At 42.6% G+C, this 17,851-nt stretch overlaps 2 protein-coding genes and 4 non-coding genes across 8 annotated transcripts; 1 reads left to right on the forward strand and 5 right to left on the reverse strand.

Moving 5' to 3' along the window:
- Window positions 1-5,275: 5,275 nt before the first annotated feature.
- Window positions 5,276-9,119, reverse strand: LOC106608110 (small ribosomal subunit protein eS7). The gene is made up of 7 exons (XM_014205827.1): window positions 9,036-9,119; window positions 8,168-8,253; window positions 7,992-8,063; window positions 7,394-7,537; window positions 6,859-6,923; window positions 5,810-5,960; window positions 5,276-5,388 (listed from the first exon to the last, which is right to left on the reverse strand). The coding sequence occupies exons 2-7, from the start codon at window positions 8,240-8,242 to the stop codon at window positions 5,311-5,313; spliced, it is 585 nt and encodes a 194-aa protein (XP_014061302.1). The 5' UTR covers window positions 8,243-8,253; window positions 9,036-9,119; the 3' UTR covers window positions 5,276-5,310.
- LOC123743584 (small nucleolar RNA SNORA73 family) lies at window positions 5,547-5,769 on the reverse strand. Its single transcript, XR_006770440.1, has one exon. It is a non-coding gene; the product is annotated as a small nucleolar RNA SNORA73 family (small nucleolar RNA).
- LOC123743586 (small nucleolar RNA SNORA73 family) lies at window positions 6,478-6,702 on the reverse strand. The gene has a single exon (XR_006770442.1). It is a non-coding gene; the product is annotated as a small nucleolar RNA SNORA73 family (small nucleolar RNA).
- LOC123743587 (small nucleolar RNA SNORA73 family) lies at window positions 7,001-7,223 on the reverse strand. The gene has a single exon (XR_006770443.1). It is a non-coding gene; the product is annotated as a small nucleolar RNA SNORA73 family (small nucleolar RNA).
- LOC123743588 (small nucleolar RNA SNORA73 family) lies at window positions 7,633-7,855 on the reverse strand. The gene has a single exon (XR_006770444.1). It is a non-coding gene; the product is annotated as a small nucleolar RNA SNORA73 family (small nucleolar RNA).
- Window positions 9,079-15,481, forward strand: LOC106608109 (ribonuclease H1). Of its 3 annotated transcripts, none has more exons than XM_082977018.1 (9): window positions 9,079-9,183; window positions 9,514-9,615; window positions 9,726-9,850; window positions 10,029-10,226; window positions 10,562-10,661; window positions 10,747-10,805; window positions 10,948-11,028; window positions 11,194-11,318; window positions 15,139-15,481. In XM_082977018.1, exons 2-9 carry the CDS (start codon window positions 9,551-9,553, stop codon window positions 15,223-15,225), a joined length of 840 nt encoding a protein of 279 aa, XP_082833144.1. In that variant the 5' UTR covers window positions 9,079-9,183; window positions 9,514-9,550; the 3' UTR covers window positions 15,226-15,481. The 3 variants fall into 3 exon arrangements, with proteins under 3 accessions (XP_082833144.1, XP_082833143.1, XP_082833142.1); XM_082977017.1 differs by having other exon boundaries at window positions 9,099-9,206; XM_082977016.1 differs by having other exon boundaries at window positions 9,108-9,615.
- Window positions 15,482-17,851: the final 2,370 nt, after the last annotated feature.

Consider the following 17,851-nt stretch of genomic DNA (forward strand, 5'->3'; position numbering starts at 1 on the left):
ACAACGCAATGTTTATATCCCAGGACAAATTAGCTCGCAACAGCAAGCTATCTAGCTAGTTAAATTGCCATACATTTCTTATGCTTTCGACCTGTCCCCAAATTAAAATAGTTGGTTCAGAGTTTGTTTTGATATTTCAACCTGCTTGTCCTCATCGAGTCTGGTGTGGGTGGGCAAAATCAACATGCGCGAGATGGCGCACGCGCGTGCCCGGTGTAGTCAGCATGTTACACTTTTATTAATTAGTTATCATCAAACCCAAAACCTCAGACAAACCCAAAAGCTTTAGAAGGCTTTTTCCAAACCTGCTTTACCTACCTGTCAACTTAATGTTGCAAAGATACTGTACCTTACTAGGCTGTTTTAATTCGGTCTACTTCCATCTGATTGTCGCATACACAGGTCAAATAAATGTTAGGCTACATTTAAGTAGGGTAGCTTGTCTGATTGAACTTTTATGGATGTTTAGTACCTAGGCCTACATTGTAGCCTAAACATGATCTAATGAGCCAGTTCTAAAAATCTCACATATTTAGTAAGGCCTACCTTGTCTTCATCCATATTTGCATGATGAAATGAGCCATGAATGCGCATGTCCACTGTTACGGATTTCAAGTCCTGCTGCCTACTTCATCACGTGATGCCGTGACCTAACAAATTACAAAACACTTTTGCGGTGATAGGCCAAGGCTACATAGCGCTACGAATGTGGGAAAACATTTATACAAATGGAAAAGTACAGTATTATTTTTCTTTTTACAGTGCACACATTTGACCAGGCAAACGGATGTGTTTAAATGTTATTGTCATCACTGGTTGTAGTCTAGGAGTTGTTTTGGTACTGAAGCAGAATTCAGGTGCAATTGCATTAGGAAAGATAATACGTTGGCCGGATCGACTGTCGACTTCGATGACGTTTCGCTTTCACAGAAACTTGGTTGATTCAAATACAATAGAGAGTGAAGTGTAAAGTGCAACACTGCTCAAAGATATGGCAGACATCGCCATCACATTTGCCAAGACCTGATTTGATTTAGTTATTATACATACACATTCAATATTGTTTACCTAACTAATAGTCTTTGAAACACATATATTTGCCGTCTACCCATCTGTCTGGAATATGGACATTTAAATACTGAATTGATTAAGATGTTTAAAAACACTTTCTGGATGAAAATGAACAGGGCCCATATTGATAAAGTCTCAGGAGTGCTGATCTAGGATCACATCCTCCCATGTCCATGAAATCTTATTTATTCTGATCTAAAAAGCAAAACTGATCCTCGATCAGCACTCTGACAGGCCCAGGCATTGAATCAAGTGGAGTGAATTATAGGAAAATGCTGGACATACTTTCTGGAGGGGGAGAAGGACCTGCCACATCTTTCCCGGATCGCCGATCCACCTGACATTTAAATACTGGCCCTCCTCCACAGGGGTCAGATAGCACGCTTCTATCTTACAGGAGTCTGGGAAGTTTCCTGTGTGTTGACGTCACATGATGCAGTAAGAGTAGCACAAGCTCTGTCTGGTGGGATGACTTTTATCTCAGTATACGGTACAGTGGGCCAATGTGTTTACCACAGAGGCGTTATGTCGATGTCTCCATTGTGATACCTTGTAACCCCACCTGTTATATTGTGATACCTTGTAACCCAATCTGTTATATTGTGATACCTTGTAACCCAATCTGTTATATTGTGATACCTTGTAACCCAACCTGTTATATTGTGATACCTTGTAACCCAATCTGTTATATTGTGATACCTTGTAACCCAACCTGTTATATTGTGATACCTTGTAACCCAACCTGTTATATTGTGATACCTTGTAACCCAACCTGTTATATTGTGATACCTTGTAACCCAACCTGTTATATTGTGATACCTTGTAACCCAACCTGTTATATGGTGATACCTTGTAACCCAACCTGTTATAAGTGTTACCTTTTAACCCAACCTGTTATATTGTGATACCTTGTAACCCAATCTGTTATACTGTGATACCTTGTAACCCAACCTGTTACATTGTGGATACCTTGTAACCCAACCTGTTACTATCATAACATGTAACCAAGTCCTTAACATAGGAACTTTGCAGGGCCTCAAAATCTGTTTGTTCAGTGGGGTGAAAGAGAGTACCAGCGTGTGTATCCATGCACGTGTGTTACTCTACCTTTTGAAGTGGTTTCATTTACATAATTTAGCAGACACTTATCGAAAACCAATTAGGGTTAAGTGCCTTACTCAATGGCACATCGACAGATTTTTCACCTACTCAACGATGAGAACCAGCGACCTTTCAGTTACTGGCCCAACACTGTTAACTGCTAAGCTACCAAGTGGTTGGTGTCTATCTCGATATGGCTGATCATTCCAGAATGTTTGAGGACAGCCCCATCATAACGTGATACCTGTAGGATGCCCTTCCCATCCACCTGTGGAGCAACGTATCACATCACCAGACGATTCAAAAGGGCACAACATAGCAAAACATTTTGAAATGTAAACCAAGATGAGTGTTTCTCACAGGAGGTTGGTGGCACCTTAATTGGGGAGGATGGGCTCGTGGTAATGGCTGGAGCAGAATAGGTGGAACGGTATCAAATACATAAACACATGGTTTCCTTGAGTTGGAGGCCATTGCATTTGCTCCGTTCCAGCCATTATTATGAGCCACAGCCACTCAGCCTCCTGCTCCCTGTCTTAAACCACTTCCACCTACTGAACACCACCCAGTTCTATGGCATGTGCCAAATTGTGAGCCCTGAAGTTACCTCCAGTTTACTGGGCATGTCCAGTCGAAGCGCTGTCTCCCATCCATCACCCATGTTAGCAAATCTTCCCAAACCTGTGAAGGCATGACATACTACAGTCAACCTATTCTATAGACTGCTCTTTTTGATATATTCATTACCAATGGTATGCATTAAGAATGAGATTCTGGATTGAAACATATAGGCACATCTGCCTATATGGGTGCACTTCAACTGTTAAAGAGAGATCACCAAATGAGATAGACAGACGTTTTCATTTTTCAAAAGCATCAGTGGTAAAGTACGTTTCCCTATTTGTTTTAATGTTATATTCCAGTGGTATCTATACTGAAGTTAATGATTCTTGCTTTCAGTATGATGACAGAAGCCCCATTGAACTGTTGGCAGACAGTTCAATGACATAAAATCCTCTTCCGTGGGTTGCCAAAGTGGGCGTCGCTAAAGTGGGCATCGCTATAGCCCAGACAAACCCCACCATTGACCAGCGCCACCAGATCCAGTTGGATCTGACTGGTTATCTACTCTAAACGGTGCCTGAGGAAGGCACGACACATCATCAAGGACCCAACACACCGCAGCCATGAGCTGTTTTCTCCCTTATCGGTGCATGAGGTCCAACAGGCTCAGAGAGTTTCTGTCTACAAGCCTGCTGAACACTTGAACTGACCACATGTCCTTATTCTCCACACCATAGCACACATACTAAGTATACAAAACATTAACACCTATTTCCATGACATAGACTGACTAGGTGAAAGCTGTGGTCCCTTATTGATGTCACTTGTTAAATCTACTTCAATCAGTCCACCACCCAAAGGACATCCAGCTAACTTGACACGACTGTGGGAAGTATTGGAGTCAACATGGGCCAGCATCCCGGTGGAACGTTTTTGACACATTGTAGAGTCCATGTCCCGATGAATTGAGGCTTCACAATATTAGGGAGATGTTCCTAACGTTTGGTATACTCTGTGTACATTCATACTACACACAATCACAACTGCTGCTGTCAGACTCGTATTATTGTTGTGGCATTGTCCAGAAGGAAGCTGTAGCGTTTCGTTGTACGATGTATACCATGCGTATCCCGTACATAGAACTAAATACAATTTGAAACCACAGACCAGTCTTTCCACCCAAGGTCATAGACCTTAATTGCATTTATTTTTGCAGGGACAGTGTACATTAATCAACATTTTCAGTAAAAGTGCCAGTTTTAGGCAACCGGCAAATTTTAGATCTTAGTCCTTCAGTCTATCAATCCTCCATCTGCAAAACATTAACCAAACAGCAGGTGTAGCTTTCAGTGGGCTTTAACAGATCCTTTAACTGATGAAAGCAGTAGTGTAACTACATGGAGTATCTGACATGGAGGTGTTACCTGAGTACATGTTGAGTTGTAGGTGGGTGACTGCCTGGATAGGTGATGGGAAAGTAATTATGACAGGAGTCCTGAGTATCCAGGCTTCAGCTCAACCATCCCATATAATAGCAATCAGTCAATAAAATCAAGAACTATCATCAGGAATCACACGATATGAATGAGTGGGGCACTGTATAATATAATACAAGTCTGACAGCAGCAGTTGTCACAGGAACACGCTCCTCATCACTCAGAGCGCAACTGTCAAATGGTTGATCATTGACCTTCTCCAATCAAGTGGCAGAGGGCGGGTAATTCTGGTAAAGGATGTGTCCACATCCAGGCTGTTTCCTGCAGTCAGTGATTTACCCATAGATTATATATATTTTTTCCCAAATGCTTCTATTACAGTCTTACACCCATCCTACCTCAAAACCTAAGGTTACTCCACTGATTATAGTTTAAGTATTCCTCACAAGGAAGCCATGTTAATTTATGGACTGCTGGTCCATGCAGCCCAATAGCTCTCAGTGGCCTCGCACTGCACAACATAAGCTTAAACTTGACTGTCGTGAGCAATAGCCTATATTGGGCACATATCCCAGTGTAGATTGTAACAAATGATGGATTTATACATAAGCAAATACATTACCTGTCAATTCCACTCAACATCTAATAATTGGATCAGGACATTTCCCAGTGTGCAAAAAAACCCATTGAATACTACCATTACAGAGGCCCAAAAGCAATCTGAAAAAGCCCCCTAGCACCACAAGGTGTAGGACGTGGCAATACAACTGATCAGTCATCAAAGCTGCTCCAAGTCTTCAGTTACTCAAGTTAATGGTCCTTCTGACAGACATACTTTTCTGAAAGGATATTAGTCTCTAGACCAGGGCTCTCCAACTGTTCCTGGAGAGCTACCGTCCTGTAGGTTCACTCCAACCCTAATCTAGCGCACCCGATTCTAATAATTAGCTGATAAACTGAATCAGGTTTGTTTCAACAGGGGTAGGAGAACACCTACAGGAGGCTAGCTCTTCAGGAACATGTTTGGAGCCCTGGGCTAGACCATCATGTATGGGATTGGCATGACTGACCACCCTATCCCCAGAGAACACAGAGCAATGACATTGAGAGTAAACTCATTTATTTTGTCATCTGCACTCTACAGTTGGAATTCGGGGAATTCAAAAACAACATCTTTGCCTGTGAGCTTCTTGTAGACACCGGAGAAGGTCTCAACCTGAAAATAAAGGCAACCACTGGTTAACGACTGCATAGACTGCAACATTTACAGGATGATGATGATCAATATGTCAATTGCATATGACAACACAAAAGGCATGCATTTGGCACAAGACATTTGCAGCACATACACCATTTGAGTCGTCAGTCAAGAGAAGTTGTACACTGCATGGTTTAGCCCCCCAGTCATGGCCCAAAGGGCTCTGGGAAGATGTAGGAATATACAGAACGCCGTCCTCACCAGCCGGAGGGCCGGGGACAAAGCTTGCTCTCCAACGTCGTGGAACGGGACTGTACGTCACAACACTGAAGTGCTACGCTCCCATACGCCACAAGGACAGAGCCATGCGAGAGCAACCTCACCGGATGTCCACGTTGGGGTTAAGGTGGGTGAACTAGCAAACTGCGACATGACTCACTTTGTGTTCCACATTGTTCTGCTGAGCCTTGTCAAGGTGGACCTTGATGAGCCGACTGCTGTCCAGTTTCACGCGGATCCTCTTGCCAACAATCTCACTGGGGAAGACCAGGTCTTCAAGGATGGCATCGTGCACAGCGGTCAGAGTACGGCTGGAGAAACAAAGCACAACGTGCATTAGACATTTGAGGTAATTACAGAAATTTTCTAAACCTTGCGAAAACGATTTTCCCTACAATCAGTCTCATTCAAAATCAGAGGAAGATTCTTTATGCATGTATTGAAAGGGCAACAATCAAATAGCTATACAGGTATTTTGAAATCATTACTGGAGACAAGCAGAGTCTGCTTTAGATTATAATTGTTATTTTACCAGGAAAGTTTACTGAGAACACATTCTTATTTACAGCAATGACCTGGGGAGTAGTTACAGGGGAGAGGAGGATGAATGAGACAATTGGAAGCTGGGGATGATTAGGTGACCATGATGGTACGTGGGCCAGATTGGGAATTTAGTCAGGACACCAGGGTTAAAAAATCCTACTCGTAGGGTAATGCAAGGTAATAGGAAGGAAAGTTGCATTATATGGTTTGTCCCCGTTTAATCGTGTAGCTATATAATAACCTATTATAAGATCCCATTAAAAGCATACAACATGGTGTTAGTAAAGTTGTACACTGCATGGTTTAGCCCCCCAGTCATGGCCCAAAGGGCTCTGGGAAGATGTAGGAATATACAGAACGCCGTCCTCACCAGCCGGAGGGCCGGGGACAAAGCTTGCTCTCCAACGTCGTGGAACGGGACTGTACGTCACAGCACTGTGAAGTGCTACGCTCCCATACGCCACAAGGACAGAGCCATGCGAGAGCAACCTCACAGGATGTCCACGTTGGGTCCAAATATGGTGTGCAAGTACGGCAGCATCAAATATGGCACAACAATTTCAACTTCTAAACCTAGCACCCATTTGCTCTAACTTTAAAGCTACAATCCACTCTCTTCCATACAGTATGTAGTCGTGGACATGCAGGCGAGACAACAAAACTCACCTCCTGGGACGCTTCTGCTTATTCTTGATACGACTTTTCCTGGTTGGTTTGGGCAGGATTCTCCTCTGCCAGTTAAAAAAAAATAAAGGATTACCAATTTACACAGGCAGACTTTTAAAGCCCAACAAGCATTCTAAATAAATAATGTACACTGCATGGTTTAGCCCCCCAGTCATGGCCCAAAGGGCTCTGGGAAGATGTAGGAATATACAGAACGCCGTCCTCACCAGCCGGAGGGCCGGGGACAAAGCTTGCTCTCCAACGTCGTGGAACGGGACTGTACGTCACAACACTGAAGTGCTACGCTCCCATACGCCACAAGGATAGAGCCATGTGAGAGCAACCTCACAGGATGTCCACGTTGATATTACGCTACACTCACAGCACAGAAACATGTATATTTGAGCACTAAAGATGTCTGTTTATAGACTTCCCCAAAAGAACCAAGCTAACCGACAGCGGGGTCACCGCAACAGCTCTGCAGCTGCCCCTGCAACTTGTGGAAAACAGGACAGCGAGACAACATCACCCTAACCTGTGCAACGAAGACGACGTGTTTTCCGCTGAACTTCTTTTCCAGCTCCCTCACGAGTCGCACCTGAATCTTCTGGAAAGACTTCAGCTGGGGCACGGGAACAAAGATGATGATGGCTTTCCTGCTACCACCAACTTCAATTTCCTGAGGGAAAGGATAGCATTTCAGTTAGAACAAACTGAGGCAAATACAAACACTTTAATAGATGCTTTGAGTGCTTCAGCTGTCTGAATGAAAAATTGTATGCACTGCATGGTTTAGCCCCCCAGTCATGGCCCAAAGGGCTCTGGGAAGATGTAGGAATATACAGAACGCCGTCCTCACCAGCCGGAGGGCCGGGGACAAAGCTTGCTCTCCAACGTCGTGGAACGGGACTGTACGTCACAACACTGAAGTGCTACGCTCCCATACGCCACAAGGACAGAGCCATGCAAGAGCAACCTCACAGGATGTCCACATTGGGGTTAAACTCAAACACAGCTCCTTTTACTAAGCATCAGACAAACTCCTACCACGTTCATCTTCAGTTATCCAAAAATGGTGTGATCAAACAGTCAGAATGAAGGCAAGTACAAGACATGCAGTACAGGATCCTTACCTTTGCAGCAGTGATGTTCAGCTCCCTCAGCTGAGCCTTCATGTCCGAGTTCATCTCCAGCTCCAGGAGAGCCTAGAAAGAAGGCTGACATGTTGAATACTGCTTACAGCATTAGCCAAGCGACTAAGGAAGTTTTATATGAAGTGCCATATATTGACAGCTTTGCCATAGCTTACCTGGGAAATGCCAGACTCGAACTCATCCGGCTTTTCGCCATTGGGCTTCACGATTTTGGCGCTGGTACTGAACATGGCCTATGTCTCTGGAATTAATGAAAGACAAGACTACCATTTGAGCATTCTCCCGAGTCCTGTATGTCTTTGGCCATCATGCAGTTTCAGGTAATGTAGTATACACACTGAAACTAACAAACGTTAGCCTAGTGGTCCATGCCGACTCCATCACACCATACAGACATGCAGTTACTAGCTAGCGCTTTCGGCTAAGGTTGATCAAACGAACAGTCGACAATGGCTGATTTCATGTACACATTCAAAATACAAACTACCTTAGCTAGCTAGTAGCCATGCCATCATAACCAACCTAACAACTATTGCATCAAACATTGTACAGGAGATAGGGTCGCATGTTCCAAGTTAAACTACTTAACATTAGCTAGCTAGCTAACGTTAGCCAGTTGGCCGTCTTTAAACCAGGTTCATTATCAAATGGCTAACGTTAGCTAGCAACGAACTACAGACAGTAGTCAACCATACTTTAGGCTAAACAACTGTCAGGACACTTGATAAAAGGAAAATATTAAAACGGTTAAATAAAGCCACTAGTCGACGAACTACAGGCAATTCTTACAAGAACACATGGGCCTCAACGCGCCAGTTATGCCTCCTTTCAGTTTTCATGTTAGGTCTATCCTGAAACACTTTATACAATTCATTACACAACGGCCATCCAAAAACGTAAATATAATAATCTAACGCATCAACAGTCTTACATGAACTCTGATACAAGAACTAGAAAATTCTGTGCACATTTACAACAGTTTGACAAGAAATTCCGATCAGTGGGAGCATTATCTTGACCTACCTCAATCAACGACGGCCAGGGAAGAGGCCGGAATCTCGCGAGATGAGTATACAAGGACGTCGTGGAAGGAATCATGGGAACACGGAAGTGTGATTTTTAACATCAACAGATCAGTGCAGCAGATATCGTTAACTTTAAAGCCATTAATGTAAATACCGAGTCCAAAAATAAGTATGTCAGCGAAGATCATGTTCAAATGTATAGCTAACTTGTAGAGTTGTGTGTTGACATTACGGTTGTCAGGTAGTAGCTAGCAAAATGTGTTTGTTTTGGGTTAGTGGTCTAGCAAGCTAGCCACTGTTTACATACCTGCATTTGTTTCCAATGATGGCTAGCTAATAGTTGTCCTTGTATTTTAACACATAGCTAGTTAGTTTGTTCAACTTGTTAACATTTCTGAAATTAAGACAATGACCGGTGCTTCCACTTTTAAGTAATTGCTGGTCTAAGTGATGTTCAGGTTACCCGTTCTTTATAGTATAATACACAGGGCTGTCTGCATTGGCACAGAGGAGATGGTGAAAGGCAAATTCTTCTACGCTGTGAGGAAAGGATTCAAGCCTGGAGTTTACCAAACTTGGTGAGCTGTGTAGTAGTTGCCTAGCTAGGGAGCTAGTTACCACTGTAGTGTGTCTTTAAACACATTTGTCATTTCTATTCACATTGAATATCATGTGTTTACTTTTTCAGGGATGAATGTAAGAGCCAAGTTGACAAGTTCCCATATGCCAGCTACAAGAAGTTTGCTGCTGAAAAGGATGCCTGGGCTTTCGTGAGAGGCAAAGCAATGTCGATAACACCAGACGTGTCAGAGGGTAGAGCGATGGCTATGTTCTTTCTCTATAGGTCACTGTTCTTGTGAAATGACAATACAATGGGTACTGTTGTTACTGGCTTTAGGAATGGGCAGCCTATCTTGTCATTAGACAAGTAGTGCAACATTCAGGCACAGCAGAATCAGACTTCTACTCACACCAAGGTATTATCTTTCAGGAACCAGCTATGAGGGAACACTCCCAAGAAGGGCCCCGGAGGCCCTTGAGTATATTCCCATTGGTCAGAAGAGACACTATGATCACCTGGAGGAGGAGGAGGAGGTGGTGTCCCCTGCCAAACGAGCTAAACCGTCCCAGGAGGCATCTCAAGACAGCTGCGCATCTTCAAAGAGCTCTGATGGATTCACCTACATGGGTAAATATACCTGTTACTCCTTTAAATCATATTTCTTGTTTTTGTTTAGAAATGTAAAACATAATTTTTGTGAACAATTATTTTTTGTATATTCCATATAAGGTAACATAAAAGCAGTAAATACAGCAGTACACATGAAAAAGTAATAATAAATAAAGCAAAGTATCAAGAAGGAAAACACAATGTTTGACTGTCATATATACACATACCTATACACATAAACATGCACAAATAAACCCCAAACTTACAAATATAGCTTATAGTAGCAGCAAATGTCCTATAATGATGATTGAAAACTAATTAAACATGATTAAGACAACAGTCTGTTTTTCCAGGTGATGCAGTAGTGGTGTACACAGACGGCTGCTGTTCAGGCAATGGGAAGGCCGGAGCCCGAGCTGGGATCGGGGTGTACTGGGGACGTGACCATCCTCTGTGAGTAGGCCTGGGTCTGTGGTTATAACTCATAGACTGTTTGACACTACAGTGGGTTGGTTTTCATGTGGACTCTTTACTGTAGGAATGTAGCAGAACCGCTGGATGGAAGACAGACCAACCAGAGGGCAGAATTACAGGCAAGTACTGTGTTTGTCTTATTTGTTTTAATTCTGAACTCTCTTAACCAGATTGCTGTTATTTGGATGGAATTGCCACAGCAACCTTTGGATTGTAACCCCACAGAGATTTAATCCCACATTTTGCTTCTGAATGGCACAGGCAGCCTGTAAAGCCTTGGAGCAGGCCAAAGAGATAGACATCAAGAAGTTGGTGCTCTATACAGACAGCAAGTTCACCATTAATGGTATGTGTGTGCTGCTTATAGCACTTTACTAACACTCTATCAGCTAGGGACTGACTGATTGTGACATGGCTTTGTGTGATGCTGCAGGCATGATGCAGCATCTAACGTTACTAGCTAGGCCTGCTAATGCGACTATCTTAATGACTGTTGTGTTGTTTCCTCCAGGCGTCACCAGCTGGGTGAAGAACTGGAAGCTGAACAACTGGAGGCTCAAATCTGGTGGCCCTATCGTCAACAAAGAGGACTTTGAAAAACTTGACAAGTTAAATGAAGAGCTGGAGGTTGTATGGGTAAATATCAATGACGCCTGTTGCTCTACATATCTGTTAATATTTTCACTTCAAGTGTAGTGGGTTTCAAAGAATAGAACATAGTTTCCCAAACTATGGATGATGAATGGGTCGCGTGTCCTGTGTGGCTCAGTTGATAGAGGTTGTGGGTTCGATTCCCACGGGGGACCAGTGTGAAAATGTATGGGCTTACTAATGTAAGCTGCTCTCGATATGACTAAAATAAAGAAATATGTGGGGTCTCCTGATTTGAAAATGGTTTTAGAACACCTATTCATACAAGGGTTTTTCTTTATTTTTACTATTTTCCACATTGTAGAATAAGTTTAGACATCAAAACTATGAAATAACATATATGGAATCATGTAGTAACCAAAAAGGTGTTAAACAAATCAAAATACATTTTAAATTCTTCAAAGTAGCCAACCTTTACCTTGATGACAGCTTTGCACACTCTTGCATTCTTTCAACCAGTTTCGTGAGGTAGTCACCTGTAATGCATTTCAATTAACAGGTGTGCCTTCTTAAAGTTAATTTCTGGAATTTCTGTCCTCCTTAATGCGTTTGAGCCAATCAGTTGTTTTGTGACAAGGTAGGGTTGGTATACAGAAAACAGCCCTATTTGGTAAAAGACCAAGTCCATATTATGGCAAGAACAGCTCAAATAAGCAAAGAGACAGTCCATCGTTACTTTAAGACATGAAGGTCAGTCAATCCGGAAAATGTCAAGAATTTTGAAAGTTTCTTCAAGTGCGGTTGCAAAAACCATCAAACGCTATGATGAAACTGGCTCTCTTGAGGACCACCAACGGAAAGGAAGACCCAAAGTTTCCTCTGCTGCAGAGGATAAGTTCATTAGAGTTACCAGCCTCAGAAATTGCAGTCCAAATAAATGCTTCACAGAGTTCAAGTAACAGACACATCTCAACATCAACTGTTCAGAGGAGACTGCGTGAATCAGGCCTTCATGGTCGAATTGCTGCAAAGAAACCACTACTAAAGGACACCAATAAGAAGAAGAGACTTGCTTGGGCCTAGAAACATGATCAATGGACATTAGACCGGTGGACTTTTGTCCTTTGGTCTGATGAGTAAAAATTTGAGATTTTTGGTTCCAACTGCCGTGTCTTTGTGAGATGCAGAGAAGGTGAACGGATGATCTGCATCTGTGGTTCCCACCGTGAAGTATGGAGGAGGAGGTGTGATGGTGCGGGGGTGCTTTGCTGGTGACACGTCTCTGATGTATTTATAATTCAAGGCACACTTAACCAGCATGGCTAACACAGCATTCTGCAGCGATACGCCATCCCATCTGGTTTGCGCTTAGTGGGAATATAATTTGTTTTTCAAGTTGGACCACAGAGTGAAGGAAAGCAGCCAACAAGTGCTCAGCATATTTGGGAACTCCTTCAAACATTCCAGGTGACTACCTCATGAAGCTGCTTGAGAGAATACCAGGAGTGTGCAAAGCTGTCATCAAGGCAACTTGATGTGGCTACTTTGAAGAATCTTGAAAATAAGGGAGAGCCGCACACTCTAGGAGCTCAGATGCAAAAATGTAATATCCAACGTTTCGACAGCCAAGCTGTCTTCATCAGGGTATGATCACAAACACTGCGAGATGACTCGTGTCTGTAATCATGGCCAAGTGTGGCCTAATATCATTGGTTAATTCTCAAATATAAAAATGGCATACAAAGAACAGCATACAAAAAAAATACTTTGAAGAATATAAAATATATTTTGATTTGTTTTACATTTTTGGTTACTACATGATTCCATGTGTTATTTCATAGTTTTGATGTCTTCACTATTATTCTACAATGTAGAAAATAGTAAAAATAAAGAAAAACCCTTGAATGATGTGTCCAAACTTTTGACTGGTACTGTGTGTGAGCTATATATTACACATACACACACACACACACACACACACACACACACACACACACACACACACATACACATACACACACACAGTGCCTTTAGGAAAGTATTCAGACCCTTTGACTTTTCCCACATTGTAAGGTTAGACTCACTCAAATTGATTAAATAGTTGTTTACCCTCAATCTACACACAATACCCCATAATGACAAAGCAAAAACAGGTTTTTATAAATTATTGGTAATTAAAAAAAAAAGATTACTTCACACATTTACCTAACTATTCAGACCCTTTACTCAGTACTTTGTTGAAGCACCTTTGGCAGCGATTACAGCCTTAACTCTTCTTTGGTATGACGCGACAAGCTTGGCACACCTGTATTTGGGGAGTTTCTCACATTCTTTTCTGCAGATCGTCTCAAGCTCTGTCAGGTTGGATGGGGAGGGTTGCTGCACAGCTATTTTCAGGTCTCTCCAGAGATGTTGGATCCAGTTCAAGTCCGGGCTCTGGCTGGGCCACTCAAGGACATTCAGAGACTTGTCCCAAAGCCACTCTTTCATTGTCTTGGCTGTGTGCTTAGGGTTGTTGTCCTGTTGGAAGGTGAACCTTCGCCCCTGAGCGCTCTGGAGCAGGTTTTCATCAAGGATCTCTACTTTGCTCCATTAATCTTTGCCTCGATCCTGACTAGTCTCCCAGTCCCTGCTGCTGAAAATAATCCCCACAGCATGATGCTGCCACCACTATGCTTCACCGTAGGGATGGTGCCAGGTTTCCTCCAGACGTGACGTTTGGCATTCAGGCCAAAGAGTTCAGTGGGCATAAGCCCACTGTCGCTGGACCAGACAGGACTGGCAAAAAGTGCTGTTCACTGACGAGTCGCGGTTTTTATCTCACCAGGGGTGATGTTCGGATTCGCGTTTATCGTCGAAGGAATGAGCGTTACACCGAGGCCTGTACTCTGGAGCAGGATCGATTTGGATGTGGAGGGTCCATCATTACATTTACATTTACATTTAAGTCATTTAGCAGACGCTCTTATCCAGAGCGACTTACAAATTGGTGCATTCACCTTATAATATCCAGTGGAACAACCACTTTACAATAGTGCATCTAAATCTTTTAAGGGGGGGTTAGAAGGATTACTTTATCCTATCCCAGGTATTCCTTGAAGAGGTGGGGTTTCAGGTGTCTCCGGAAGGTGGTGATTGACTCCGCTGTCCTGGCGTCGTGAGGGAGCTTGTTCCACCATTGGGGTGCGGTGTTCCACCATTGGGGCGGTGTGTCACAGCATCATTGGACTGAGCTTGTTGTCATTGCAAGCAATCTCAACGCTGTGCATTACAGGGAAGACATCCTCCTCCCTCATGTGGTACCCTTCCTGCAGGCTCATCCTGACATGACCCTACAGCATGACAATGACACCACGCACAGAATGTCTGATTTCCTGCAAGACAGGAATGTCAGTGATCTGCCATGGCCAGCGAAGAGCCAGGAGCTCAATCCCATTGAGCACGTCTGGGACCTGTTGGATTGGAGGGTGAGGGCTAGGGCCATTCCCTCCAAAAATGTCCGGGAACTTGCAGGTGCCTTGGTGAAAGAGTGGGGTATCATCTCACAGCAAGAACTGCCAAATCTGGTGCAGTCCATGAGGAGGAGATGCACTGCAGTACTTAATGCAGCTGTTGGCCACACCAGATACTGACTGTTACTTTTTATCCACCGGGACATGCAAGTACACCTATACTTTGACTGCTTTGCAATGACTGTCATTGGCTGTTGATTACATCACTTTTTCACATAGTTGGGGTTGCAATAATTTTCTGATATCAAAAAAAGTTTTGGAACAGTTTTGTTTTGAACAGTCCAGAACTGAAATTACTAACAGTCTCCTTCTGCCTTTGACTCTCTTCTCTTCTCTCTCTCTTCTTTCTCCAGTTGCACATCCCAGGCCACGCTGGGTACCTAGGAAACGAGGAGGCTGACAGGCTGTCCAGAGAGGGGGCAGCAAAACACTTACATTAGCCTTACAAGCCCTAATATGTCATATTTACTTCTCTTGGTTTCTCAGTTAAATTCTATCATATTGGGAGTTAAAGAATTAATCATTCAAGATCGTTTTTGTGTGTGGGGGGGAGGGGGGTATTTTTATTTTCACATGTTAATTTTCCAGGATAATTGTTTTGTCTGTTCTGTTGGGCTGCCAAGGTCTTTTCCAGAGAACAATGTTCTGTTTCTAAGTTTATTTGTTTTTATTAAATAAAGCATCCTGTCTGAAATATTTTTGGTTATTTAATTTAAGGAATTCATTCAGCTTTTACTTGTAGCATCATATGAGCATGTATTAATACTGCAAAGTAATTCCATTGTGGTAGTATAGTCGGCCTATTCACTAACCACGTTTCCATCCACAGTTTGTATGCCAGTAAAGTAGGGCTGACCCCAATTAGTCAACTGGTTGATTCTTTGGTCGTTAGGCTGTTGGTTGACCGAGATTGTTTTAGTCGAGCAGTAACAAATATATTATTTGCCCCCATCTCAGTGAACTTATCCATTGCGGAGGCCTAGACTAAAATCAAATGTATGCTTGATCTGAAAATGTGGTCGGAGGCTCCATATGGAGGGTGTGACGCAATTGCATAGTCTCCAGAAGCATGCAGAGGCCAAAGTTTGTAACAATGCGGATTGGTTGACGGTAGGCGGGTCGGTACATCTTGTATAAACACAAACTCACTTCCTCGATAACAGCTCTGCACTGCTCCGTAAAGCGCAAGAAGTATGAATGCACTGAGTTCTGCTGAGGCCATATCACAGTAAATGCTGCACGGCCAATGCAGACGTCGGATTGACCATGCAGCCAAATAACACAATGCACTTCTCTCTCTAGAATGCGCTCTCTCCCGCCAATTTGTGCACATAAATTGTTTCATAACTTCATTGTGTGAATTGTTAGCGGGTTTTTTGTTAGTGTATATCAATTCCCCATTACATATCACCAATAGTACATTTACCGTTAAATCTTACAATTTCCAATTAACAACGTTGCTTTGGCTACAGTAATTATTGTAATACATTCAATATTCTGTCTTCACGTTCTCATTGTCTGGCTGGACACATCGTTTGCAGAGTACACAACCTATGCTACATTTGTGAGAAACAAGTTTTGGTTTATTTCATCCCATTTACCAGTTTTGTCAATCTAGTTGTCTTTTGTTTAAGGGCCCTCCTGTCGATGTTGAGTAAGGACGCGCACGCATAGAAGTAGGCCTCTATAGGATACCTGACAAATGTTTCCAGCTCTCTCCCTTTCGATAACCACTCGAAAGGGAGAGCACGACCGAAAATGTCGTGTTCTGATCCAGTGGAATTACTTCTTATCTACCTGATTACTTCTTATCAGTGCTTGACTTGGACTGAAATAGGTTGCGGTGTTGTGCAGAAAATCACCCCCCTGCCATATAGTTGGGTCCAGCCCGAAGCTTGAGCTAGCGAACTTGCAACATTGTATAAAGTATTCTGGGCCCTCAGAGTTTCCCCTCAAGCGAGCTCGGGACAGACACAGCTGTAGGCTATTTGTTTCATGTGTGTGTGGCGGTTCTAGCTTGTATAGTGCCCTGGGCGAACCCTCCCTTCAGCGCCCTCCCCTGCGCCCGGTGCCGCCCCCGGCAAGATGCTGCTGTGGTCGGCTGCCCATGTCGCCTGTACCTAAATCCGCTTCTGATTTTAATTAGTCTTTAAATACATCTCTTTGCCAAAAGTCGTCATCCCTCCCATGTCTTATTTGACTAGTATTTTTGAAAGTGTAAGGATAATAATTCAGTAATAGTTGTTCTGAAATGTTTATTGCTTGGGGGGGGGGGGGTTCTGACTATAAATAGTTGATACAATGTTTCGAGTTCGTTGCAGACAGGCCTGTGTAGACAGTGTGATGAATAGAATATTTATTTTTATCAGGATATTTTCTACCTGCAGGCTGCAAGGTTTTATTTTTTTCGCTTTATGTAGGCTATTTGTACTTTTTACATAGTTGGCAATGGCAATAGAAGTTACTTTTTAGGTTTGTATCATTTTCATTTAGATGGGGGCGGGGTTCTACTAAGCAATGAGAAGTGTTTTAAGAAGGTAATACCAAGGATAATTTAGCTATTTGATTTTGAACTGACCCCTTGAAGTATCAAAATATATTTAAAAAAATAATTTGCTGACATTTTTTTTGCCTCACTACTACACTGTAGAAAAAAGTTTGGGGGATTAAGTCAAAATAACTTATTTCATCTATTCAAGTAAACTAACTGTGCAAAATGTGTTGATTTGACAAATCATGTTAAGTTAAGTTGACTTCAAATCAATAAAAGCTGTAAACATAAAAAATCAAGTTCAGGTAGCAAATAACAATTTTCTCAGTCAACTTTCAAATCAGAACTAATAAGTCAAATAAACTAAAACAAGATCCCAGTTGTGTTGACAAAAAATGACATATTATATTAACTACAAGTCATTACATTGTCTTAACTTATAAAATCAAGTTGAATCAGCTATGAACTATCTCTTCCCTCAACTTTCAAATTAGATCCAATAGGTCAAATTAACTAAATAAAGACAACAGTTGTTTGGACTTTAAATGTCAAGTTAGGATAACTACAAATCTTGA

Source organism: Salmo salar, chromosome 06 (assembly GCF_965601325.2).
Source record: "Salmo salar chromosome 06, fSalSal1, whole genome shotgun sequence".
Lineage (NCBI taxonomy): Eukaryota > Metazoa > Chordata > Actinopteri > Salmoniformes > Salmonidae > Salmo > Salmo salar.

What these genes read in the sequence shown, in the direction of transcription:
- LOC106608110 (XM_014205827.1), bottom strand. Translation starts at nt 8,242, where the DNA reads ATGTTCAGTACCAGCGCCAAAATCGTGAAGCCCAATGGCGAAAAGCCG. An exon ending in TCGAGTCTGGCATTTCCCAG is followed by an intron (nt 8,064 to 8,167) that starts GTAAGCTATGGC and finishes CCTTCTTTCTAG; the next exon opens with GCTCTCCTGGAGCTGGAGAT. An exon ending in ACGTCGTCTTCGTTGCACAG is followed by an intron (nt 6,924 to 7,393) that starts GTTAGGGTGATG and finishes TTTAACTGGCAG; the next exon opens with AGGAGAATCCTGCCCAAACC.
- LOC106608109 (XM_082977016.1), top strand. Translation starts at nt 9,488, where the DNA reads ATGTTCAGGTTACCCGTTCTTTATAGTATAATACACAGGGCTGTCTGC. An exon ending in CCTGGAGTTTACCAAACTTG is followed by an intron (nt 9,616 to 9,725) that starts GTGAGCTGTGTA and finishes TTACTTTTTCAG; the next exon opens with GGATGAATGTAAGAGCCAAG. An exon ending in AACACCAGACGTGTCAGAGG is followed by an intron (nt 9,851 to 10,028) that starts GTAGAGCGATGG and finishes ATTATCTTTCAG; the next exon opens with GAACCAGCTATGAGGGAACA.